The sequence below is a fragment of the Tinamus guttatus genome, unplaced genomic scaffold (genome assembly GCF_059628265.1).
Source record: "Tinamus guttatus ecotype Peru unplaced genomic scaffold, ASM5962826v1 Tinamus_guttatus_pri_ptg000018l, whole genome shotgun sequence".
In the NCBI taxonomy this organism is placed as follows: Eukaryota; Metazoa; Chordata; class Aves; order Tinamiformes; family Tinamidae; genus Tinamus; species Tinamus guttatus.
Window position 1 is genome coordinate 1,466,461 of NW_028288552.1, and position 23,812 is coordinate 1,490,272.

Sequence of the window (23,812 nt, forward strand, 5' to 3'; positions counted from 1 at the left end):
TCGGCAAGACGCTAGTCCCTTCTCTTAACGCTGTTCCCTGATTCTCCAGGCACTAATGTGCGGAAAGATGGTGATGCCCGGAATGGCTGAGGACAAGCGTTCCACAAGCTCACGGCCTTCAACAGACTCCTCCAGATATAAAGAGCCCATGAACCCACAGCCCTGACCAGCACAAGCTGGATACACTGGAGAAGGACACTAGTACAGAAGAGATGAAGGAAAACGAACAAATGGACTGTGCATGCCAGTGCCAAGTACGTTTACCTGCAGAAAGAGATTGACTTCCCGTAGTTTTTGCCTTAGTTGTCGCTCGGCCTCTTCTTCAGTCTCTCTTTTGTGCTCTTTGATGTGGCTGAGGTCTGGCGTGCTGGTCTCTACACGGCACCGGAGGGCAGCCACCTCTTCTTCCAGCTGCCGCTTCCTCTTCCGCAGCTGTGCATGGCTCCCATGCATGCAAGCCAACTCTTCCCGCAAACCTTCGTTTGCTTTCTTGAGCTGCCTTGAGTTTCTCTGCTCTGCAGAGAGCCGCTTGCAAAGTTCCTGCACCTGCACACAGCCAAGGCACAGACAGAGAGCCTTAAGCATACGCAGTTCTTTGCAGACCCTGCAGGCTGTGTGCTGAGACTCTGCTTGTCACCAGCTCGCTCCGTTTTAAAACCAAGTGAAAGCCATGCTCCTCTGCCAAAAGCAGCACCTCTTTTAAAGGTTTCCCAAAAGACCACCTCAAGTTTCCCGCCCTTCTCAGGTCTCCTCCAGCACTCCCCTAGCCAATAAAGGCTTCACTCCCAGGAGATCACACATCCACAGAGCTAGGCTCCTTCTCCTTTCCTCAGGAGCACACATCACGTGGGGTGTTTTGCATGCAGCGGGGCTGCCAGGGGTCTTCCAGACTTGTCTCACAGTCGGCATTGCCTGACTTTGTCAACACTCCTCCAGAAAGCAGCTTTCTAAGCCATGGACAAAGAAGCCCTATTCGCTCTGGGACCAAGCGGTAGCTTCTTTCCAAGAACTTTTAGGAAGTATCAGGTTTCCAGAAGTCCCCAAAGGTCAACTGCTACTCTAACGGTTTCCTCTCTCCTCAGAAATTCACCTTTTCCACACCACCACCCTGGCACCGCGGCACTCCTGCCCTTTCGGAAAGATTAGTCAGACATTTCCAGGGATCAGAAGAAAGCCCCTTCATTTCCAAACACAGCCACCACGTGAACGTGCACGTGAATACAGAAGTCAGGAGAAGAAACGAGACAGCTTTCCAAAACAAACACATAGAAACAACAAACCACAGCTCACCTTTGTTCTTAATATGTCATCTTCGCTGCCCCCTCCAGAAGGTGCGTCCTTCAGCTTGGCCTGTAGATTCAGCTGGGACTCGCTCTCGCGCCTCTCATAGGTCCTTAGTTTCTTCAGAGCTTTCTCCAGAAGCCTCTTGGACCTGCACAGCCAATTAGGGAGTAAAATAGGAAAGCCATGGGAAAAAAAAAACAAACAAAGCAAAAACAAAAACAAACAAACAAAAAACCCCAAAAAACAAAGAAGCATTCCCTTGAGGTTCCTCACAAACCGTTACGTACTCATAGTCTCTGAGTCAATTAAAGGAACCTTGACTCCCAGCTTAGCCGGTATTTCTTACAAATGCTAAAAAGCCATACCTGCTGCATTCTTCCTGCAGCTCCATGTTTTTCTTCACTGCCTCCTCCAGCTGGGCTTCTGCTGCTTGTTCCCGCTCTGCCCCCTTCTTCACTGCCTTTCCTTCACTCTCACACTTTGCACACAGGAAGGAGAAAGCACATACGCAGCTCAGTAATGCCATCCGCCAGCGCCAGCTGCACAGGGTGTTCCTCACAAAGAACTTGCAGGACGTCTCTCTCTGCTAGGCCAGGGGCGGCCACAGAGGGCCAGGGCACAGAATTCCCACGGCAAGTCCAGGACCTCCCTTTCCCCACCACACAGGCCAATCTCAAGGGACACAAACAGACGCCGGCCAGACACAATTCCCCTGCCCTGCACTCCTCAAAACTGAAGGCCACCTGCTATGAGCGGCCCAGGGGAGAAAGGTGCAAAAGAGCCTGAGAAACAGCTTCCTCCGTCCCCCTGGCACCAGCAGGTGGTACTTAGCTATCCACATCAGTGGACAGCAGAGCTTAAGTTCGAGCTTCAGGGGAATCAGCCGCCATCACTAGGCAACAGTCCTGGGCGTTCAAGGTTACAGAGTTCGTGAACAGTGTAGCTGCCTGCACGCACTCAAAAGGAAAGAAAATCATCGACTGGAAGAGGGAAGTCAGAGCAACCCTTCATGTACCTGCTGATATTTGTCTTCTTTCAGAGGCACGTGTCTTGTCTGTAAGGCAGAGAGCAGATCTTCCAGGCTCTTATGAACCTAAGGAACAAAAAAGCCACACTGATGCTTCCCGGACTCACGCTTGCACCTCATTCAAGGGGTATTAGCGAAGCGAAATGCCACCAACATTTCTCCATCTCACTACTCCTTTACAATCGACCCCCAGTTTGAGCCCTGGAGCAGTTCTCCTTCATTAAGGGCTTGTCTCCTAACTTGGCCCAAGCACACAACACTGCCTACGCCTGTGCCATTCCTTTATGGATTGACACCTTCGAGCCAAGGAATCCACAGTCAGTAAACAGGGAAGGTGTCAGAGGTTTGGCAATGAAGTCTCCCTTGTCACAGCCTGAGGATGCCGCTTCGGGCTTTGCTTGGCACCAAAGCAATTCCACGAGCTAACTCGCCCTTAGGGCAGCAACAAGTGCTACTGCCTGAGGGCTTAAGCACCAGGACAGCCAAAAAGCAGCAGGCGGTCAAAGCAGCACATGAGTGTCAAAGCCTCTCCTCGCACGCTGCTCAGGCCGCACAGTAGCCAGGGAACCTCTCAACACCAGAAGGCCTTGGAGAGGGACAAAGCAGAGCCGATCCCCTGCGGACTGCCAGAAATGATGTCCCCCTGGGCTCCCCAGGAAAATCTCTTCCCAGAATGTCCCCACATACACACACAGCTAGGCTCAGGAGCTCATGAAGAAGAAAGCTGAGGAGGAGCTTACAGTGGCAGAGCTGTGCAGCTCTTTCTGCAGGGCTTCAATTCGAGCCGTGTGTTGGTCGCTTCTCCCTTCCAGCCTCACCTTTTCAAGCTCAAGCCTTGAAAGGAAACACAGGGAGACAGCACTGTGAAATAACGGCCCTCCAAATTCTGGATGGGCTTGCTGCCATGCAGCCAGCTCTTCCTCTTGCTTTTACACCACCCCGGCAGGCAAAGCCTTGCTTCACCGGGGCAGTTCCTTACCGCCCCACTCGTTCTTCCAGCTGCTTTAGGCTAGCTCTTTCCAAGGAGGCTTCCACAAGCTCTTGCAGTTGCTTGGAAGAAGCCATTGCTTCCCTCTGCTTTTCTGACAGGGCCGCCTGCAACTCCTCAACACAATGCTCACTCTGAAGGCGCTGCTCTTCCGACTCCTGCAACTGTCAAACCAGCACCCACGCTACTCAGCTGCATTTACATACAGACAAGCCAAGTGCTTTGACTCCCAAGTCATCTCTCCCAAATCCTCTTGCCTTGCCCTCTCTCCTACTAGCCTCTTCCATCCCCATCTTGTCTTCCTACAAGCAGTCCCCAAAACCGCCCCAACACCAATCCGCTTCCTTCCACAGGGACCGCACAGCAAAGACCTTGCCAAACTTAGGCACCAGGGCTATTGCACTAGGCAAGTGAGTCACTTTGAGGCCCTTCAATCTCCGCTGTGGACGTGAGGCCCAGTGCAGGCTCAGCCAGCGCGACCATTCAGAGCACCTGCCTGAGATGCTGCTTCACGTGGACCATGCAAAGCCCCACCTATCCAGGAGGGATGCTGCTTTCTGCAGCTCTCACACTACAGCACCCTGCCCGGTGGAGGAGGAAGAGCAGGTCATTTGGTTCCAGCTTCCACCTCCTTCATGGGTTATGACAGGCCGCAATGACTGACTTGCTCACGTCCCCCTGGCACCTGTTCTCAGAATACTGCCCTCTGCTTGTTCATCATTTGCCAGGGAAAAACAACATTGTCAGGCTCATTAAGGTAGTTACTGTTTTTGCCTACCTTGCCCTTAAGCCTGTCCAACTCTTTTAGCAACTGCCCTTTCTCTTCCTCCAGGTCCTTGCAACCACGTGTGGCAGCTTCCAGAGAGGCTTCTGACATCAGCTGCTTTCGACGAGCCTCAGCAAGCTCCTGCTCCAGCTGTCTGGCCGTGTCCTGTGGACATAGTTACATGCATAGGAAGAAAAGGCTTGGACCACAGATTCCGCTTTCTCTTCTTTCCTGTTACATTACAGAGCTGCTTCAGGCTTCAGAGTGAACCTAAACATAACTTATTTTGTCCACACCACTGTGCCTCTGCACAGCTGATGTCTGCTCTCTGTCTGCTGCCAACAGCTAAGCTTTGCCAGCAATTCTTTAAGCTCGTGGCTTCCTATGAGTTCAAAATGGCCAAGTACTGTTCTCCTTGGAACAGCACATAAACATAGACTGCAGACATGCACGTGCATCTGTTTTTAAGAAAATGCCAGCAATCTGCTCAGATGCACGTGCTGTTATTGAACTGCACACATGACTCTAATCCACAAACCCAGGGCTTCATATTAGATCCTGTGAAAATGAAAGGGCAGGAGTAGCTTACAGAGGCAAAGCTGTGCAGCTCTTTCTGAAGAGCTTCGATTTTAGCTGTCTGTTGGTGAGCTCTGCCTTCCAGCCTCCCATTCTCAAGTTCAAGCCTTCAAAGGAAACATAGGTCTCAGTATGGGAACCCAGCGGAGCACAGACACCCACTCCAAACTGTGAACTGACGGTATCTCAAGCAAACACCTCCCTCCAAATCCCAGATTTGCTTGCTCTCAAGCAGCAAGCTAACCCCGTTGCCTTTACACCCTCCCACAAAGCACAGCCTTGCTTCACTATGCCAACACCTTACCTTTCCACTTTGTCTTTCAGCACTTTTAGGCTCTCCATTTCCAAGCAGGCCTTCTCACATTCTTGCAGTTGCTCAGAAAAAGCCAATGCTTCCCTTTGCTTTTCTGCCAGGGCTCTCTTCAAATCCTGAACACACCGCTCAGACTGGAGAAGCTGCTCTTCCAACTCCTGCAACTGTCAAACCAGGACCCACGCTAGTCAGCTTCCTCTTCACACACTCAAGGCACCTGCTTTCACTCGCAGGTCACCTCTGAAAAACCCTGTTGCTTCGTCCTCTTTCATACTGGCCTCTCCCATCCCGCTGCTTGTTCATTGGTTACAGGGGAAAACAGGGTTGTCAGGGTCCTCGGGCTAGTCACCGCCTTTGCCTACCTTGCCTTTAACCCTGGCCAACTCCTTTTGCAACTGCATTTTCTCCTCCTCCAGCTCCCGGCGAGCACGCGTGGCAGCTTCCAGCGAGGCTTCGGACAGCGCCTGCTTTCTGCGGGCATCGGCGAGCTCCTGCTCCAGCTCCCTGACCCTGCCCTGATGGAATAAGGACACGCGTCGCAGGAAAAGCCTTGCACCGTGCACTGTGCTTTTGCTTTTCCTGTTACATTACACGACTCTTCCGAGAAGTAGCTCCCCAAAGGACTACTATGTTTCTTCCCCTTCTCCCATCACCCAGACCTTTCTCAGGCATCTCCCTACCCCTCACTCCTACCCCCGCCTTCATTCCCTTCCAGCCATTGTCAGACTCTGGACAAAAGTCTCTCTCCACCCGAGAGCCACACTTGGACCAGGCCTTTTCACACACACAGAATGAGGCAAACACTCTGCAGAGCAGCACAGTGCACACTTGTGCACCGTGTCCATTTGCAGGCAGACACTTGGACTGATTTGCCAAGCAGCCATTCTCTCGGCTTGGGCCATCTTTTGGAAAGCCTCAGAGGAAGAAATAGGACCGCATCAGGAGAGGGGGAACTCAAAGTTTTGGACTGTGAGCAAAACCAGCTTCCTGAGCAACTGCAGCCCCCTTAGAGCCCTCCAGACACACACAGAGATTAACAAACACCTGCACAATACTAGTGCTCTTCACTTGCAATACCCACTTAGGGAGAAATGAGTCTTTCTCACTAGAAGACCAAATATCCCCCTTTGGCCTTTGCTGGGCACTCTGAGCACAGTCTTTTGTCAGCTCTTCTCCTTCCCTTCCTTTGCTGCTCTCCACTCAGCTACAGTCAGCTTGATCCCGCTCCTCCTCTCAGTCCTCCTTAGCAGCAGTTTTCCTCAGAACACTCTCCCCTCTTTCCCCCATCACTGCACTTCCCTGCATCTCCTCTTCTCAGCCCTTGCACACCGGGTGCTTCTTACTTTCGAAACGCTCCTTCATGGCACCAGTGCAACACATGGACACCAAATAAAAGGACTCGCCTGCTGCGACACCAAAAGGATTAGGTGGAAGAAATGAAAAGAAAAAGCCTGAATATTTTTACACCACAGTTTAGACTGCGCTATCATCCTCTGATCTCTGCTCAGATTGCAGCCTTTCCCCCTCTTTGCCAACACTCTCCAAAATTCCAAGAGAAACACCACAAAGCAGACCAAACCCTGCACGGTGCATTCCCACGCAGGCAGCGTATGCCTGGGGACCTTCAGAAAAGTAACATTATTTCAAGAACTGACAAATCTTCCCTTGTTCTTTATAATCCTTTACAAAAACAGAGGGGTCTCGTGTCCTCTTTTCTACTTTGTCAGTCTCATATGGAGAGGCTCCTTCTCTTAAGTCAGGACATTTGGCACGGGATCCCCTGTCTCTCCCCTCCTTCAGGTAGGCTTGCTTTTCAGGGTCAGCGCTGACGTTCTTGACAAGATCATATAAACTCTCCTGGACAGCCCTCACTACTCCTTCTGTGATGACCCGCCTTGTTCTGCATATCTTCTCCTTGTTCAACAAAGAAAAAGAGCTGAGCAAAAGGAGCTGAGCCAAGCCAATCTTTCCTGCATAGATTCTTGCCTTATCATACATTCATTTGCTTTCTTGATCTTGCACAGGTCCTCAAGCATAACCAAAAGCCTTTGCCTGACATGGGGCCACACTTCATTCTTTTTGTGGCATTACAATTATCTAGGCTCAACATGGCTTCTCGATGCCTCATGGCGTTCAAGTTCCTGAAGAGCAGAGCCCAAGTGGGAGCAGAATGAATCAGTCCCTGTTCCTCGTCTAGCTTTGCTCTCCCTTGGCTGCTCCAGTTAGGAGGACAGTCCTGACCATTCTGCCTTTCAGGTCCAGCTCTGCGTTGCATTGCAGAACAGTTTGTCAAAAGGTTCCCTCGTTTAGTTTCAGCTCCATTTCAAGATCTTCATTCAAGCTTTCCTTGGCCCCTAAATATTTCACTCCTTCCCGCTGGCTCCTGGGTCTTACTTGCTCAACCTCTATGCTTAGTACAGAAATGCCTTCTTGCGCTCATTGATTTTCTCCTACAGATCCTGCTCTCTTTCATCACTCGCAAATACTTCAGTGATATTCAGAGAAGACCCCCAAATTGTTAGCAACCATTGCCTCAGCCATTCACTCCAGGGAGAAAGACAGAAGCATGCGCAGTATGAAGGGGCAGCAATGAACACGGGCGGGAGGAGCTTCCCCTTCCACAGCACACTCCAAGGCCATGCAATCTCTTCTCTAACTGTCCACACACACACACACAAGTAGGCTCAGGAGCTCATGAAAAGGAAAGGTCAGGAGTCGCTTACAGAGGCAGAGCTGCGCAGCTCTTTCTGAAGAGCTTCCACCCTGGCAGTCTCATGGCGCGCTGTCACTTCCAGCCCTGTTTTTTCAAACTCAAGCCTTCAAAGGAAACATAGGGCTCAGTATGGGAACCCAACAGAGCACACATACCCACTCCACACTGTGAACTAACAACATCTCACGCAAAAGCCTCCCTCCAAGTCCCACATTCCCTTGCTGGGATGCAGCAAGGTAATCCCGTTGCCTTTACACCAGCCCACAAAGCAAAGCCTTGCTTCACTCTGGCACTTCCTCACCGTCCAACTTTTTCCCTCAAGAGCTTTATGGTGAAGAGCAGTGTGCCACGTTCTTGCTCTTGCTGGGGAGCAGCCATTGATTCTCTTTGCTTCTCTGCCAGGGCTCTCTTCAACTCCTCAACAGACCGCTCAGACCGGAGACGCCGCTCTTCCGATTCCTGCAACTGTCAAACCAGGAACCATGGGAGTCAGCTTCATCTTCAGCATCTTACACACTGCTTTGACTCCCAAGTCAAATCTCCCAAACTCTGGTGCTTCACCCTCTTTCCTACTGGCCTCTCCTGTCCCCATTCTGATTTTCTACAAGCAGACAGCTCCGACTGACAAGGGAAAAGAGCGCTTTCTGCAGCTCTCAAACTACACTGCCCTGCACAGCACAGCACATGAAGAAGAGCACGTCGTTCCGCTCAAGGCTCCACCGCCCTCATGGGTTACGGCAGTGCGGAACTACTGACTTCATCACATCTCACTTGTACCTGTGCTCAGAATGCTGCCTTGTCCTTCTCATCATTTACAGAGGAAGAACAGCCCTGTTACGCTCATTATTGTTGTTATGGCATTTGCCTACCTTGCCTTTAACCCTGGCCAATTCCTTCTGCAGCTGCCCTTGCTCTTCCTCCAGGTCCCGGCAGGAACGTGGGGCAGCTTCCAGCAAGGCTTCTGCTGGCGACTGCTTTTTAGGAGCATCAGCAAGCTCCTCACCCAGCTCTCCAATACTATCCTAATGAAATAGTTACACACATAGGAAGAAAAAGCTTGGAGCACGCACTATGCATTTCTAATAAGGCACTTGCTATGAGAGCTCGGACATTCCCAGACCCTGCTTCCTCGCAAGCCTCGTGGAGCAGCTTGCACACAGCTAAAGCTGCTCCAGTTCACTGGAACAAACGTATGGCAGAAGCAGCCAAAAAGGAGCAGAGCCTCCTCGGTGCAGGGCCCACACCCAGAGCAACCTCCTGAGAAGATCCCCCCACGGGGAACCCACTGTGGCCCCGCTGAAAGCACCTCAGAATCCCAGGGAGAATCGTTGTCCTCCTCCGGCTCCGCTCCTGCTGCCGATGGAACATCTGCAAGGGAAATAAGGAAGGGCACACCATGAGTGCTTCTCTCACTCTGCTGCTCTCCTCCATCAGGAAACACCCACAGCCAAGGGACAGATAATGCTGTTACTAGAGTGTTTAAAAAAAGAAGAAAAAGCAGCGTCATTCAAGAGCATCCTCACTCTGAGCCGCACCACTGTGTTCTCACCCTTCCTCCCACATCCTCACACAGGCAGGAAGTCACCATGAAATAACACTCCTTGCACTCCAGCACTTCCACAAAACATCTTCCTCACTTGACCTTCCCCTCTGCCCTGGCATTTGCTGGCAAGGGCAGAATTGGGGCTTTCCCATCTCAGCAGCAGCTCATCACCAGCATTCACTGACTCAGCCCAAGCAGCAAACAAACACAGGGGCTCAACGCTTCTGAACTCACCTCTACTGACAGGGAGGGCTGCTGCAGCATTTGCAACTTGAGGACCACCTGCTGCTTCCTCCCCATCCCGTGCAGGTGATTCCTCCTGAAAGAGGCCGGCCAAAAGAGTTGAAAGGAACAGAAAGAAGCACCCGTTGCACAGGAAAGGGCACCGTGCAAAGTACTTCTATTCCCTGTACCTGTACAGGGAAAAACGTTCTCACTTTTCTTTTACAAGGCCTGCACTCCTCCCTTAGGAGGATGTTTCTGTGCACAGCAATACCCAGTGTCACAGACATGCTGTTCCTCTTTAACAGAGACTCTCAGAAGTGCAGCCTGGACACAGGCTGAGCCTACATTCACCTACATTCAAATATGCAGGAGCACACACACCCTTTCCCCCGCTCCTCTGCAACAACAAAAACCAACAGAAAGCACCTCAGAATCCAAGAGGGAGTCTCCGTCTTTCTCCTGCTCCGCTCCCGCTGCCAAGGAAACATCTGCAAGGGAAATAAGGAAGGGCACACCATGAGTGCTCCTTTCACTCTGCTGCTCTCCTCCGTCAGGCAACACCCACAGCCAAGGGACAGATAATGCTGTTACTAGAGTCTTCAAAAAAAGAAGAAAAAGCAGCGTCATTCAAGAGCATCCTCACTCTGAGCCGCACCACTGTGTTCTCACCCCTTCCCCTGCCCTTCTCTGCAGCAGAAGTCGCCCAAGCCCAGCAGGACAGCTCACACAGCTACAACCAGCACCCAACAGAGGGGCAGCGAGCACCCAAACGCGGCTCTGCAAGGCCGGAGTCCTGGAGGAGGGAGCCGTGCGGGCAGCTGCTCTCCCAAACTCGCGCTCCAGAGTCTGGCACCCACAGTCCATTCGCATCGCAACGGAGGGGTCCTCAAAGCACTACACAAAATATCCCCACGTGCGCAGCGAGTCACCAAGAAACAGTGCTCCTTGCACTCCAGCACTACCACAAAACGCCTCCCTCAGCTGACGTGCCCTCCGCCCTCTCCTTTGGTGGCAAGGGCAGAATCGGGGCTGCCCCGTCTCACAAGCACGGCACCGTTTCCATGCATTGGCCCTCACAGCCACCAAACAAGACGTGGCCTTCAACGTGCCCTTCAACTCACCTCGCACACAAGCCGGGGCTCCTGCAGCATTTGTATCCTGAGGACCATCAGCGGCCTCCTCTCCATCCCTTGCAGGTGCTTCGTCCTGAAAGAGGCCAGCCAAAACAGTTGCAAAGAACAGAAAGAAGCACTCCCTGTGCAGGCAATAGACACCCTGCAAACTACTTCCCTCTACCCACACAGGGAAAAATGGTCTGACTTCCTTTCTTTGAGGCCTGCAACTCCTCCCTTGAGAAGACGTTTGAGTAGACAGCAGTACCCAATGTCACATATGTGCTCTTCTGCTTCTGAAGAGACCCTCACAAGCACAGCCTGCGCACAGTCTCAGCCTGCCTTCACCCACGTTCCAATACCCAGGAGCACACACACCCTTTCCCCTCTCCTTTGCACCAATGAAAACCAACAGTTGCCTGCTTTTCAGTAACCTTAGTCCAACTCCGCCTCTTTCCTCCCTTGCACTTTTTTTACCCAAAACAGCGCTCCAAGTCAAAACCCACGTTATTGCTGTTGGGCTTCTTACTTGGCTGCAGGATTCCATACACTGTCCTTTTCATGGATACTTTGGCAAAGAAATAGCAACCCCACCAAACTCTTGCAGAGCCAGAATCTGGACCCGTTGAGTATTGCACTACAAATCCCATGCAAGGGCCACTTGCTATGAGAGCTCGGACATTCCCAGACCCTGCTTCCTCACAAGCCTCGTGGAGCAGCTTGCACACAGCTAAAGCTGATCCAGTTCACTGGAACAAACGTATGGCAGAAGCAGCCAAAGAAGGAGCAGAGCCTCCTCGGTGCAGGGCCCACACCCAGAGGAACCTCCTGAGAAGATCCCCCCACGGGGAACCCACTGTGCCCCCCGCTGAAAGCACCTCAGAATCCCAGGGAGAATCGTTGTCCTCCTCCGGCTCCGCTCCTGCTGCCGATGGAACATCTGCAAGGGAAATAAGGAAGGGCACACCATGAGTGCTTCTCTCACTCTGCTGCTCTCCTCCATCAGGAAACACCCACAGCCAAGGGACAGATAATGCTGTTACTAGAGTGTTTAAAAAAAGAAGAAAAAGCAGCGTCATTCAAGAGCATCCTCACTCTGAGCCCCACCACTGTGTTCTCACCCTTCCTCCCACATCCTCACACAGGCAGGAAGTCACCACGAAATAACACTCCTTGCACTCCAGCACTTCCACAAAACATCTTCCTCACTTGACCTTCCCCTCTGCCCTGGCATTTGCTGGCAAGGGCAGAATTGGGGCTTTCCCATCTCAGCAGCAGCTCATCACCAGCATTCACTGACTCAGACCAAGGAGCAAACAAACACAGGGGCTCAACGCTTCTGAACTCACCTCTACTGACAGGGAGGGCTGCTGCCGCATTTGCAACTTGAGGACCACCTGCTGCTTCCTCCCCATCCCGTGCAGGTGATTCCTCCTGAAAGAGGCCAGCCAAAAGAGTTGGAAGGAACAGAAAGAAGCACCCGTTGCACAGGAAAGGACACCGTGCAAAGTACTTCTATTCCCTGTACCTGTACAGGGAAAAACGTTCTCACTTTTCTTTTACAAGGCCTGCACTCCTCGCTTAGGAGGAGGTTTCTGTGCACAGCAATACCCAGTGTCACAGACATGCTGTTCCTCTTCAACAGAGACTCTCAGAAGTGCAGCCTGGACACAGGCTGAGCCTACATTCACCTACATTCAAATATGCAGGAGCACACACACCCTTTCCCCCGCTCCTCTGCAACAACAAAAACCAACAGAAAGCACCTCAGAATCCAAGAGGGAGTCTCCGTCTTTCTCCTGCTCCGCTCCCGCTGCCAAGGAAACATCTACAAGGGAAAGAAGGAAGGGCACACCATGAGTGCTTCTCTCACTCTGCTGCTCTCCTCCATCAGGCAAGCCCCAACAAGCAAACACACAGCAGGACCCGTGTTTACTAACTCACCCTTCTCACCAGCCACTGATCCTGCAGCATCTTTATCCTGAGGGCCACCAGCACCTTCCTCTCCATCCTTTTCAGATGATGCTTCCTAAGAGAGGGCAGGAAAAAAAAAAAAAAGTGTTGCAAAGAACAGAAAGAAGCATCTTCTGCAGCGGCAATTCACACTGCAAAATGCTTCATTTCCCTGGGTTACTACACAGGAGAGTTCTCTCTTGTCTGCTGCAAAGAAAGGCCTGCAGGTTTTCCACAGGAATGCCTTTGGGCAGACAGCAATAGCCAGCACCACAGACATGCTGCTCTGCCCCTCACAAGCATGGCCTAGACACACTCTGACTCCAGCTTCAACAACACGGTGACACACACGAGCACACTCCCCATCTGCCCCTTCTTTACACCCAGGACAAGCAACAGCTGCCTGCTTCTCCGACAGCCTTAGTCCAGCTTCCCTCCCTTTCCTCACGGGCACTCTTCAACCCACTAGCACATCTCCCTGTGCTGCAGTAGCTCCTTGCAGACGGCATCTGCGACACCCTCTCAAAGCTCACTGACAAGAGGGCAACCAGGAGAAGAAGGAAATCTTGCCTGCATCTCCAGCACTGCAGGGTGCCTTCCAGCATCATCCTCGGAATCCTCAGAATCGCTGCACAGTCCCAGTGCCAAACACCTCTTCTGCAGGAGAAACAGCAAAAATAAAGAGACATCATCAGAGGGGAAACAGGCAGCGGGAGATCAGGCGCACGTGAGCCTGGAATGCCATTCCCATGTGCCAGGAGACAAAGACACCGGCTACAGGAGCTCCCTGCTGAGCACACTTGAGGAACCTCACAAGGAGGACAGGAGAGCCAGGGGATGAAGCACCTCAGCCCACTTGGAACAATAAATGCCTTTCTCCCACATCACTCACAATTCTACCACCCCTTTGTTCCTGGAAACCGACAGCAAGGTCTGCAGGACAAAGGAACAGGTAATCTAGGAGCTCATCAGCCTTTATTCTCTAGAAATCTCACGCACATCAAGACTGTGCGGTCATTTCTCTTGTCACCTAGTGCTCTTCTGCCCCCGACCACCAGACTGCTGCGTGCTCTGCCACGGCTACCAGACTTGGAGGAAGTAGCTCACAGCAGCAGGAAGGGGGCCAGGCAGGAGACCGCTTTGCAGGAGCAAAGCCACCGCACTGCAAGCGCCCTTTCGCTCAAATCCACACAGCTCAGCCCTCCAAACCACTCACTCATTCCACAGAAATTCTGCCTCTTGGGCCACTTCACCTTGGCAGCTAAACGGCGTCTTTCTAATTCGGAGGCAGGAACGGAGTTGTCCTCGCTCTCCTCGTCATCAGTATCTTGAACGCTTGAAAAGTTAAGACAAGAAGGACTGTGTCTCTCTCCAGGCTCTCCTCTTCTGAGGCAGGGGAAAGGATTGGGGGAAAGCGCTTGTTCAAGCCTCACCATACAAAGCATTCACGGGAAAGCTCCTCTCCCACTGTGAAAACATTAATTGACACGATTAATTCTTAGCATGTCAGACCTTCAGAAGTCAACACGGCCCACAAGCACCTAACACAGGCACTTCTGCAGGCCACGCTGCAGGGGAACAGTCACACAAGACAGCAGGGACAAAAGCAGGCCCCAACCTGCCCTTGACTTCTCGCACCCTACTGAATTCTAACCCCCTTCCCCTCAAAGGACATTAGCAAAGAAAATCAACACTGCCCTTACATTTCCTTCTAAGCTTCCTCAACAAAATACTAGCATGGGACAAACGCGCGTTGGGAGCAGACAGTTAGCAAACGCTGCAGGGCGCTGACGGGATAGGAAGCTAATGAAGTGCTCAACTACTCGCACCACACGCACACGCACTCGCCACACGCAGAGCCCCAGCAGTTCCTCCGCGCTTAAGGATCCTACCTCCGCTGGCCGCAGCACAGGCGCCCGATGCAGAGGCAGCAGCTCCTGCTCCGGGAGGCGAGCTGAGTCCTGCCATGCCTACTGGGCCGCCTGCACGCGCCCTCTGCGCGCACTCTGCCAGCTCTTCACTAACGCTGCAGACAGGAAGAAAGGAAGGACTGTCACCAAAACCAACGGCATCCTTGTACACGGCTCTTCTAGGACACAACGAGCCACTGCTTCTCCACGCTACGCCTATTCAGAGCCATCTGGCAAGCTGACACACACGGGCTAGTTACACATACCCACGCACACCCGCCCTTCCTGCTCCCCTTGCTACAGGCCCAGGGCGAGGGGAAGCGGCAGAAGAAAGGACCTCTGCATTTGGTCTCATGCGCTGCTCTGGGGAGGGCTTCGTATACACTCCACTTGCCCAAAGCACACTTTTCAGGCTCGCTATTGCTCACAGCTCAGCTCAGCACCACCAACTTGAAACCTGACCGAGCAGTCGGGGTGAAGTCAAGGAAAACCTCCCGGTTCACACTTGACACTACATGTTCCAGAACATGCCCTTTTGCCCAGCTTCCACAGACGTCTCCACACATCATTAAACCTTGCTGCTCTTAACAAGAGTGCCCATAAGCCAACACGCACATTCACACACCTCAGCAACTCTAACGTCACCTAAAGCACTTACCGAGCATGCAGAAAAGTCCTAGCATACTCCTCCGCCGTCCACCCAGCAACATCTTTCTGGGAAAGATCAGCACCATGGCGAAGAAGAGTGTCTAGGATGCTCCTGTTCCCAGTCGAAGCAGCCCGCATTAAAGGGGTCCTAGAGCATCCAAAAGAGGAGAGGAAAGCTCGGAGCCAACGCAGACATTTCACTCGCATGCCTTTCAGCCCTCTTTGCTCCCACAACAATTGCTTCCCCCTTTCCCACAGGCAGAAGCAAAGCAAAGGCAGCTACATGGAAGCACAGCACAACTCGGAAGGAACGGGGCCTCCGGACACGCTCTTCGGACAAGCCCTTCACCTGGCAGACTGGTCTCGAGCGTTCACATCAGCTCCTTTGCCAAGCAGGAACTCCACCATCTCGCCGTGACCACCCGACACGGCAAGGGCAAGGGGCGTGCAGCCCATCTGCAAGCATAAAGCGCCCCCAGTCAGAACCAAACAGCCAGGGAAAGCCACTCTCTCTTTCCGAGAGCAGCCTCACCCACATTCTACACTTACCTTATCCTTAGCCTCGAGAAGGGCGCTGTGCTCCACTAGCTGCCCTGCTAGAGAGGTGTTACGAGCAAGGACAGCCAGGTGAAGGGCAGTGTTGCCGGTAACGTCGGCAAGATTAGGGTTGGCACCATGCGCCAGCAGAATGGCCACGCATTCTTCTTGCTGGCACTGCACTGCCTGCAAGCAACACAGCAAAGAAAAGGAAGCCTTCCCAGCAACTACGTTTCCCTCCCTCAGCGCTCCCACAGCCGGCCAAGCGCACAAAGCAACCCCGGCCTTCCCAGAGGAGGCAACGTGGGCCCATTCTGCGCCAATCGCAACACAGTCTCCACCTGTCCCAACATCACGCATCACCCCAGAGACACAGCGCTCTGGGTGCAGCTTGGAAGCCCTCCCTCAACAGCTCTCCCGTGCTCCACGTACCTTCATCAGTGGAGATCTCTTGTAGCCGTCCCGCGCATCCAGCTTGCACTTCTTCTCCACTAAATAGGACACGATCTCCGAGTGCCCATTAGCGCAAGCGAGATGCAGGGGTGTCCTACAAAGGCAACACATTCCATTAACACGCACACACGCGCCGAGCTGCACACACCGCTCCTGCCTCTGTCCCGGGCCTAGGGCCACCGCTGTCCGCAGCCACAAGAGCAGCTTAGAAAGAGTCGCCCATTCCGGCAGCAACGGCAGCAGCTGCACACCCCAAGCCCAGAGCGAGGGGCTAGGAAAAGTCACCCCCACCCCACGCAGCACCCGCTTCCCGCAGCTCCGCACCCGCTTCCCTGCAAAGGGGCTCCTGCGCCCAGGCACAGCGGTCTGCCCACGCAGCCCCACGCTGCCGGGCGCAAGCGGCTGCCCTCCATCCCTCTGCCCGCGCAACCGCCCGCTGCCTCCAACAGCACCACCCACGCTGCCCAGCAAGGACCACCCAGGCTTGGTTGGCCACCTCCAGCCTTCGCCAAGGCGCCCTGCGGCTTGCGCCAGCACCGCTTGCGTGGCAACAGAGTGCCGCACGCCGGGGACACGGGCTTTCCAAGAGCAGCACAGCAGCCTCGGGCGGTGCTGCTGGGGCAGGGCCTGCCACCCGGCCTTCCCCGCAGCAGCCTCGAGCACACGCGCCCTCCACGCCCGGCCAGGCCCTCGCGAAGAGCCGGCAAAGCCCCGGCCGGCGCCGCCCCCCTCACCGCTTGGCCTTGTCGCGCCCGTCGAGGCCGCGTGTCGGCAGCCGCCGCAGCGCAGCCAGGTCTCCGCGGGCGGCCGCGCGGTGCAGCTCGCTCAGCTCCTCCTCGCGAAGCTCGTAGCGAGCGCCCACGCAGGCCAGGGAAGCGCCGCCGGGCGCCGCCGCCCCCCGCCCCTTGCCGAAGAGCGCCAGGAACCGCTTCATGCTGCGGCGGGGACGCGGACACGGCCAGAGAGAGACGGCCCCGCCTCGGGCGGGCGGGGCAGAGGAGCCGAGCCCCGAGCAGGGGCCGCGGCCGGGACAGCTGCGGCGGGGCTGAGCCCCGGCGGGCTGCGGGAGCGGGGGTCGCGGGCTCGGAGCCCCCGCGCCGGGAGCAGAGGCGCGCTCCGAGGGCCGGGACGCAGCGAGGCTCCCAGCGAGGCACGCGCCGACCGTCGCTCCGGCACTGGCGGCCGCAGCACTGAGGCCGCGCGGCGACGGCGCCAGGCGCAACAGCCGCGGCGAGGGCGTCACAGGGCGGCGGGGTGACGCCGCGGGGTGACACTGCCACGCGCCACAGGCGGCTCCTCGACGTGGGGCTGCAGCGCACCCAGAAGGGGCTGCGGCTCCCCGAGAAAGAGCACCGCCGCTGTTAGCTTGGTTGTCGCTCAACTATCTTTTTCATGTTCTCCTATGATTGTGAATCTGCTACTTGTTGTAGATCTGCCAGCGCTGCCAGTTATTATCATTAGTAGAAAATCATCTTTCATTTCACAAAAATCCCCATTTACGTCTTGTCGGTATTTACTCAACTGAATCGAGCAGAAAAGCAGAACCAGCCAAAAATAATAATAAAAATAATCCCCAGCCACGCTCATACTATAGATTGCGATTAAATGTTTGAAGTGCATGAGTAGGGTGGAGGTGTTAGTTTGTATATTGATATATGCCCTTCATGATGAGTCTGGATTTTACTACTTGTAGGACTGAGGCAGGAATAAGTTCGTGAGATGGGATGCTAGCCCGAGGTGCTCTTAGGCTACTGAACAGCAGCGGAATACTTCCATAAGATGTTTGAATGAAGATTTTTTCCCTCCACTTCTGCATGTGTACATGTTAGCAGGAGGAAAAATAGCAAAGCTTGTATTTGATAAAAGGAGCGCGCAGTTGGCTGTTGATTACGGTGCTATTAGTGGTCCATATATACCAAGAAGACACTCAGAACAGGTACTGGGACTGCTGTCATTATCACTGATGAGGAAGGTCACCTCTCTTTTTGCGGTGAGGTTGCAAGTCGTTAATTGCGCCTGCTCCTGTCCAACAGTGCCTTACAAGCCATGTATAAAGCTGATACTGTGTGGTTAGCCGGTAAGTATTACCTGCCATAGTGCTAGAGATAGAAACTGGGCTCTGTGCAACGGAACTCGAAGCCTGTGTCTCAAGTTCCTAAACGAGGACTCCAGAGGGAGCAGCCGTGTTCCCCCCTCAGGGGAAGAGGAAGCCTCTCTGGTGTGGGGGATAGAGATCTTTCTCTTGGGGATGTAATTGAAGTGGCCACCAGATAAGCACTGGCTTCTCACTTACTTGGAAATCATCCTTAAATTCAAATGTACATTACTGTTCCAAATGAATGGGATTCTTCTAATCGGGACTTTTTTTTTGGAACTTGTCCATGCTATGCACACATTGCTAGGACATCCTGCACACTGCATTCTTTAACTACTAAATTAGCTCTTTAGCTTTGAAGGCCAGCTAGCAGTGTGAGTGTATTGTTCACACGGTCATTGAGCATTCCCAGATTTTTGCAGCCAAACCCTGACAGATGTCCAAATCTCTCTGGAATTACTGGAAGCAACCAGGAGGCTGTCATCTCCACATTGCTCTTGGTCTTAGCTTAAGGCTACAGGTGCCTCCTAAACCACAGCAGGGTTTGCTGCGTCCTCACAGTGGATGTGCCATCAAGCACAGCCAGTCCAGACCAGCTTTCTTCTCAAAGTTCAAACTAGCTTATTTTTATGAAGACTGGGCCATTTTGGAGCTCTTTTTGTACACCACATGTTTAAAATCAAAACTGCATCAAGCAATACAAAGCCAACACTAAGATAAAATACATATATATTAGTAAATTAACACCAGAGTAATATAGATATGTACATGTGCCTAGGTGAGGTGCTCTGGGATTGCATAGTCCTCAAATGGCCTGGTAAGCAGCCAAACTTCCTTTCAGAACACATTATGGCAGACGTTAATGCATCTTCTTCTGCCTTTGAACTCCTTTCGGAGTTTGGGGTACTGTTGTCACTCAGCAAACCTCTCCTTATCGAGTGCATTAAGACCAGCCACTCTTAGCTCAGGTAAACTAAGATTCTTGCAAAGGCCTTTGGGATCTTACAGCAGGGTTTTGCCTCCCCCTTTGGGAATCCCTGCCGACTACTCCCACGCACTTTCTTGTTCCTTCTCATCTTTGGAAAGGGCTTCCGGGAGGCTGCGCTCCATCAGCTTGCCAGGCCTTGAGCTGCTGCCGACCGTTTGCGGCTCGCCTGATCGTGCTTCTTGGCTGGCTCCTAGGCAAGGGGGACAGCTGCTGTGGGCCAGGCCTCAGGAGCCTTCCGCCATTGCCAGCACCTGCCAGCCATCTTTGAGAGCGGCCTCCCCCTGGCAGCGCAGGAGCGCTCTGAAGGGCAGCAGGAGGCAAACAGAGCCCCCAACTCCAGGCCCCTGTCTAAAAACCCAGCGGAGCTTTCAACCTCCCCTGAGGAAAAGGACACAGGCTGCACGCTGCCAGCAAGCGGCCAGACTCCTGCCAGGGTTCCCCCCTTGGCAGCAAGCCCGCCGCTCCCATTCTGTAAGAGGGACAGGCAGCGGGAGGAAGAGGGAACAGGCGCGTGCGCAGGGCAGGCCAAGACAGGAAGGGGACGGGAATAAAACAGAGATGTCCCAGCCTACAAGCTTTATTAAATACAGAATTGGAACAGAACACCTTCACTTGAATGCAGCTCGATGTCATCTACACACCACTCCGCCAAGAGCTAGAGGGCACGTTTCCCCAGGCTTCCTTCCTCTCGGGATATCCTCTCTTGGCAGTCCCCGCTCCAGAAAGCCACTTCTGAGGAAGGCGCGCGCGGCAGGGGGAACAAAAGGCCCTCTGTTAGTGTTACAGGAGCAAAAGGGAGCAAGTCCCAAACTAAAGGAACCAACCCCATTCATCCCAGTAGACGGGCACCTCTGCTCACAATGCAGACACATTCAACCCAAGGCACTTGTGTCCACCCAAGCAAATGCAAGGGGCTCTAAAGCAACAGCTGGCCACTCGGCAGCTGATTGAAGCCAACAGGAACCCAAAGAATTGCAAAGCAGGGGCCACCTGCTTGCAAACAGGCCCCGTCCCTGAAAAGGCCCGACTAGAGCCCCCCGGAGAGGGGATTATTCGGGCCTCTGGGGGCGGCCTTGCATGTGCACATACACTGTTTCTTCTCTTTTTTAAGGACAGGCACATAATATTCTGTGCCACCAGTATTTGGATCACGATGAAGGTGTCACATAAATCTCCAGGTTGCAATTACCTCGCTCACGTTCTTCAGCGACATTTTTGACCATTCCTCACGCACCTGCAAGTATAACACAGGATACCCTTAAGTCCTCAGCAGTTACATTCCTCTAGTACTACCTTCTACGGCCTTTTGAAACCTAACTGTAGCATGAAATGCAAACTGGAAACAACACCCTCAATCCTGAGAAATGCTTTGTCCACCAAAACACAGCATTGCCACTACTCTGTGCCATTAATTGTATCACAACACAATTGCCACTCATCACGTTTCCCTCATTCTGGCTTTGCAGAAGGGCATCAAAAAGCACAAGGAGGATATAAGCACACATGGCCAGAGGTCTAGTCCCAAGGCCACAAGCTGCATATTGACACTGTTCACAGCGAGCAATCCGATTTGTGATGCCTGCTTTTTTTCTCATTACAAATCAACACTCTCTTTAATTTACTCCGCAGCAAAGGACTCAGGCCAGAAAGAGCTGGCTTTCCTTGCAGCAGCCACCTTCTAGATAGCCTTTTTCATGGCAGCTCTGCTGACTTGCTGTTTAGCCACAGGAGTGCCTGAGGACAGTCACCTGGATCACCCTCTGAGACCCCCACAAGGCAATGCCCAAAGCCGAGCAGCTCAGCTTCAGAACACTACAGGCATGGGGACAGCTACAGCCCGCAGGCATCTCCTTTCAACAGGACCCTTGCTACGCTGCAGGCACCACAGCACTGAGTCACAACTGGAGATGCCTGAAGCCTTCCCAGGATTGTAAAAGATGGAAGAGGAGAGCTTGCCCTTGCCTCCACTCTGTGCAAATCAGGGAAGGGATCATGGCATTCAGTGAAGAATGCTTCGCCCTCTTGTCCAACTCTTGCCACACGGGCCCCAAACCTCACCATTCCGTGAGGAACGTGCTCTCCACACACACTGCAAAGGCTGGGGCACACTCGGACCAGAGCTATCGCTGAGGTTGCAGCAGGCTCTGAGCATTGCCTCATGGAGTCTCTCAGGGCGATCCAGGGGACTGTGCTCGCCCAGTTGTGAGGGGCACCAATGCTGTTTGCACTAGCAGACTGGGTGTCCCGGAGCTAGGCAGGAATGCGTGCTCCTTTTCCCCTTAAAAGCTGAACCCTGCTCATTCATACTCTGTGGGCAGCTCATTCGAGCACAGCGTGCATGTCCAATGCCTTACCTCAGCCATTTGAGCTTCCACTCTGTCTGCCACACAGGAAGCATTGCCCGCTGCGTTCAGCATCAAAGAGCGGCTGCTGCCCAGCTCAGGAGGGTAGGCAGCAGCGGCTTCCGCAAGGCCTCCAATAACTCTGCCTTGCTGCAGGCGTCTGCTGAGAGCCAGTTCATTTCCCAGATCCCTGATTCTCTGCTGCATTCGTCCTACCAGGGAAGCTTGTTCCACCTGCTCCTGGGTGGCTGCCTGTGTCTGAAGCAGATGGTGCCATTTCAGCCTCCAGGGAAGAAGAACTTTCCCCCCATGCCCGACGACAGTTTCCACACACCCCCTTGGAAGAGCACAGCCTTACTCAGGCGCCTCCTCACTGCCCTCAAGAATCCACGGCCACAGCCAGAGGCACCACGTTACGCAATGCTTTCTGTTCACTGGTGGAAACCTGCTCTTAGCACAACGTTTATGTATTTTGGTTTCCAATCAAAGCTCGGACTAAGAAGCCACCTCTCTCTCGGCAAGACGCTAGTCCCTTCTCTTAACGCTGTTCCCTGATTCTCCAGGCACTAATGTGCAAAAAGATGGTGATGCCCGGAATGGCTGAGGACAAGCGTTCCACAAGCTCACGGCCTTCAACAGACTCCTCCAGATATAAAGAGCCCATGAACCCACAGCCCTGACCAGCACAAGCTGGACACAGTGGAGAAGGACACTGGTACAGAAGAGATGAAGGAAAAGGCACAAATGGACTGTGCATGCCAGTGCCAAGTACGTTTACCTGCAGAAAGAGATTGACTTCCCGTAGTTTTTGCCTTAGTTGTCGCTCGGCCTTTTCTTCAGTCTCTCTTTTGTGCTCTTTCATGTGGCTGAGGTCTGGCGTGCTGGTCTCTACACGGCACCGGAGGGCAGCCACCTCTTCTTCCAGCTGCCGCTTCCTCTTCCGCAGCTGTGCATGGCTCCCATGCATGCAAGCCAACTCTTCCCGCAAACCTTCATTTGCTTTCTTGAGCTGCCTTGAGTTTCTCTGCTCTGCAGAGAGCCGCTTGCAAAGTTCCTGCACCTGCACACAGCCAAGGCACAGACAGAGAGCTTTAAGCATACGCAGTTCTTTGCAGACCCTGCAGGCTGTGCGCTGAGACTCTGCTTGTCACCAGCTCGCTCCGTTTTAAAACCAAGTGAAAGCCATGCTCCTCTGCCAAAAGCAGCACCTCTTTTAAAGGTTTCCCAAAAGACCACCTCAAGTTTCCCGCCCTTCTCAGGTCTCCTCCAGCACTCCCCTAGCCAATAAAGGCTTCACTCCCAGAAGATAACACATCCACAGAGCTAGGCTCCTTCTCCTTTCCTCAGGAGCACACATCACGTGGGGTGTTTTGCATGCAGCGGGGCTGCCAGGGGTCTTCCAGACTTGTCTCACAGTCAGCATTGCCTGACTTTGTCAACACTCCTCCAGAAAGCAGCTTTCTAAGCCATGGACAAAGAAGCCCTATTCGCTCTGGATCCAAGCGGCAGCTTCTTTCCAAGAACTTTTAGGAAGTATCAGGTTTCCAGAAGTCCCCAAAGGTCAACTGCTACTCTAACGGTTTCCTCTCTCCTCAGAAATTCACCTTTTCCACACCACCACCCTGGCACCGCGGCACTCCTGCCCTTTCGGAATGATTAGTTAGACGTTTCCAGGGATCAGAAGAAAGCCCCTTCATTTCCAAACACAGCCACCACGTGAACGTGCACGTGAATACAGAAGTCAGCAGAAGAAACGAGACAGCTTTCCAAAACAAACACACAGAAACAACGAACCACAGCTCACCTTTGTTCTTAATATGTCATCTTCGCTGCCCCCTCCAGAAGGTGCGTCCTTCAGCTTGGCCTGTAGATTCAGCTGGGACTCGCTCTCGCGCCTCTCATAGGTCCTTAGTTTCTTCAGAGCTTTCTCCAGAAGCCTCTTGGACCTGTACAGCCAATTAGGGAGTAAAATAGGAAAGCCATGGGAAAAACAAACAAACAAATAAATAAACAAACAAAAAAACCCCCAAAACACAAGAAGCATTCCCTTTGAGGTTGCTCACAAACCGTTACGTACTCATAGTCTCTGAGTCAATTAAAGGAACCTTGACTCCCAGCTTAGCCGGTATTTCTTACAAATGCTAAAAAGCCATACCTGCTGCATTCTTCCTGAAGTTCCATGTTTTTCTTCACTGCCTCCTCCAGCTGGGCTTCCGCTGCTTGTTTCCTCTCTGCCCCCTTCTTCACTGCCTTTCCTTCACTCTCACACTTTGCACACAGGAAGGAGAAAGCACATACGCAGCTCAGTAAAAAGTGCAAAAGAGCCTGAGAAACAGCTT

General features: G+C 53.1%; 2 protein-coding genes across 2 annotated transcripts; both read right to left on the reverse strand.

Moving 5' to 3' along the window:
• Positions 1-11: 11 nt before the first annotated feature.
• On the reverse strand, positions 12-18,352 carry LOC148596277 (uncharacterized). The gene is given in 15 exon segments (XM_088523954.1): positions 12-218; positions 220-546; positions 1,291-1,432; positions 1,650-1,762; positions 3,052-3,145; positions 3,291-3,463; positions 5,317-5,469; positions 9,445-9,529; positions 15,069-15,206; positions 15,408-15,514; positions 15,608-15,781; positions 16,028-16,142; positions 16,783-17,002; positions 17,046-17,356; positions 18,342-18,352. Coding segments are annotated over 15 exon segments (2,370 nt in total).
• Positions 18,353-19,252: 900 nt separating this feature from the next.
• Positions 19,253-23,660, reverse strand: LOC148596278 (ankyrin repeat domain-containing protein 26-like). The gene is made up of 6 exons (XM_088523963.1): positions 23,629-23,660; positions 23,278-23,419; positions 22,252-22,533; positions 21,486-21,731; positions 20,321-20,365; positions 19,253-19,321 (listed from the first exon to the last, which is right to left on the reverse strand). The coding sequence occupies exons 1-6, from the start codon at positions 23,652-23,654 to the stop codon at positions 19,253-19,255; spliced, it is 810 nt and encodes a 269-aa protein (XP_088380089.1). The 5' UTR covers positions 23,655-23,660.
• Between the last annotated feature and the right edge of the window lie 152 nt (positions 23,661-23,812).

Bases quoted from the DNA above. Each gene is read 5' to 3' on its own strand.
- LOC148596278 (XM_088523963.1), bottom strand. From the start codon at position 23,654: ATGGAACTTCAGGAAGAATGCAGCAG. The intron at 23,420-23,628 runs GTATGGCTTTTT...TTGGCTGTACAG, and splicing joins CTTCAGGAAGAATGCAGCAG to GTCCAAGAGGCTTCTGGAGA. The intron at 20,366-21,485 runs GTAAGGCATTGG...TTATACTTGCAG, and splicing joins TGGAAGCTCAAATGGCTGAG to GTGCGTGAGGAATGGTCAAA.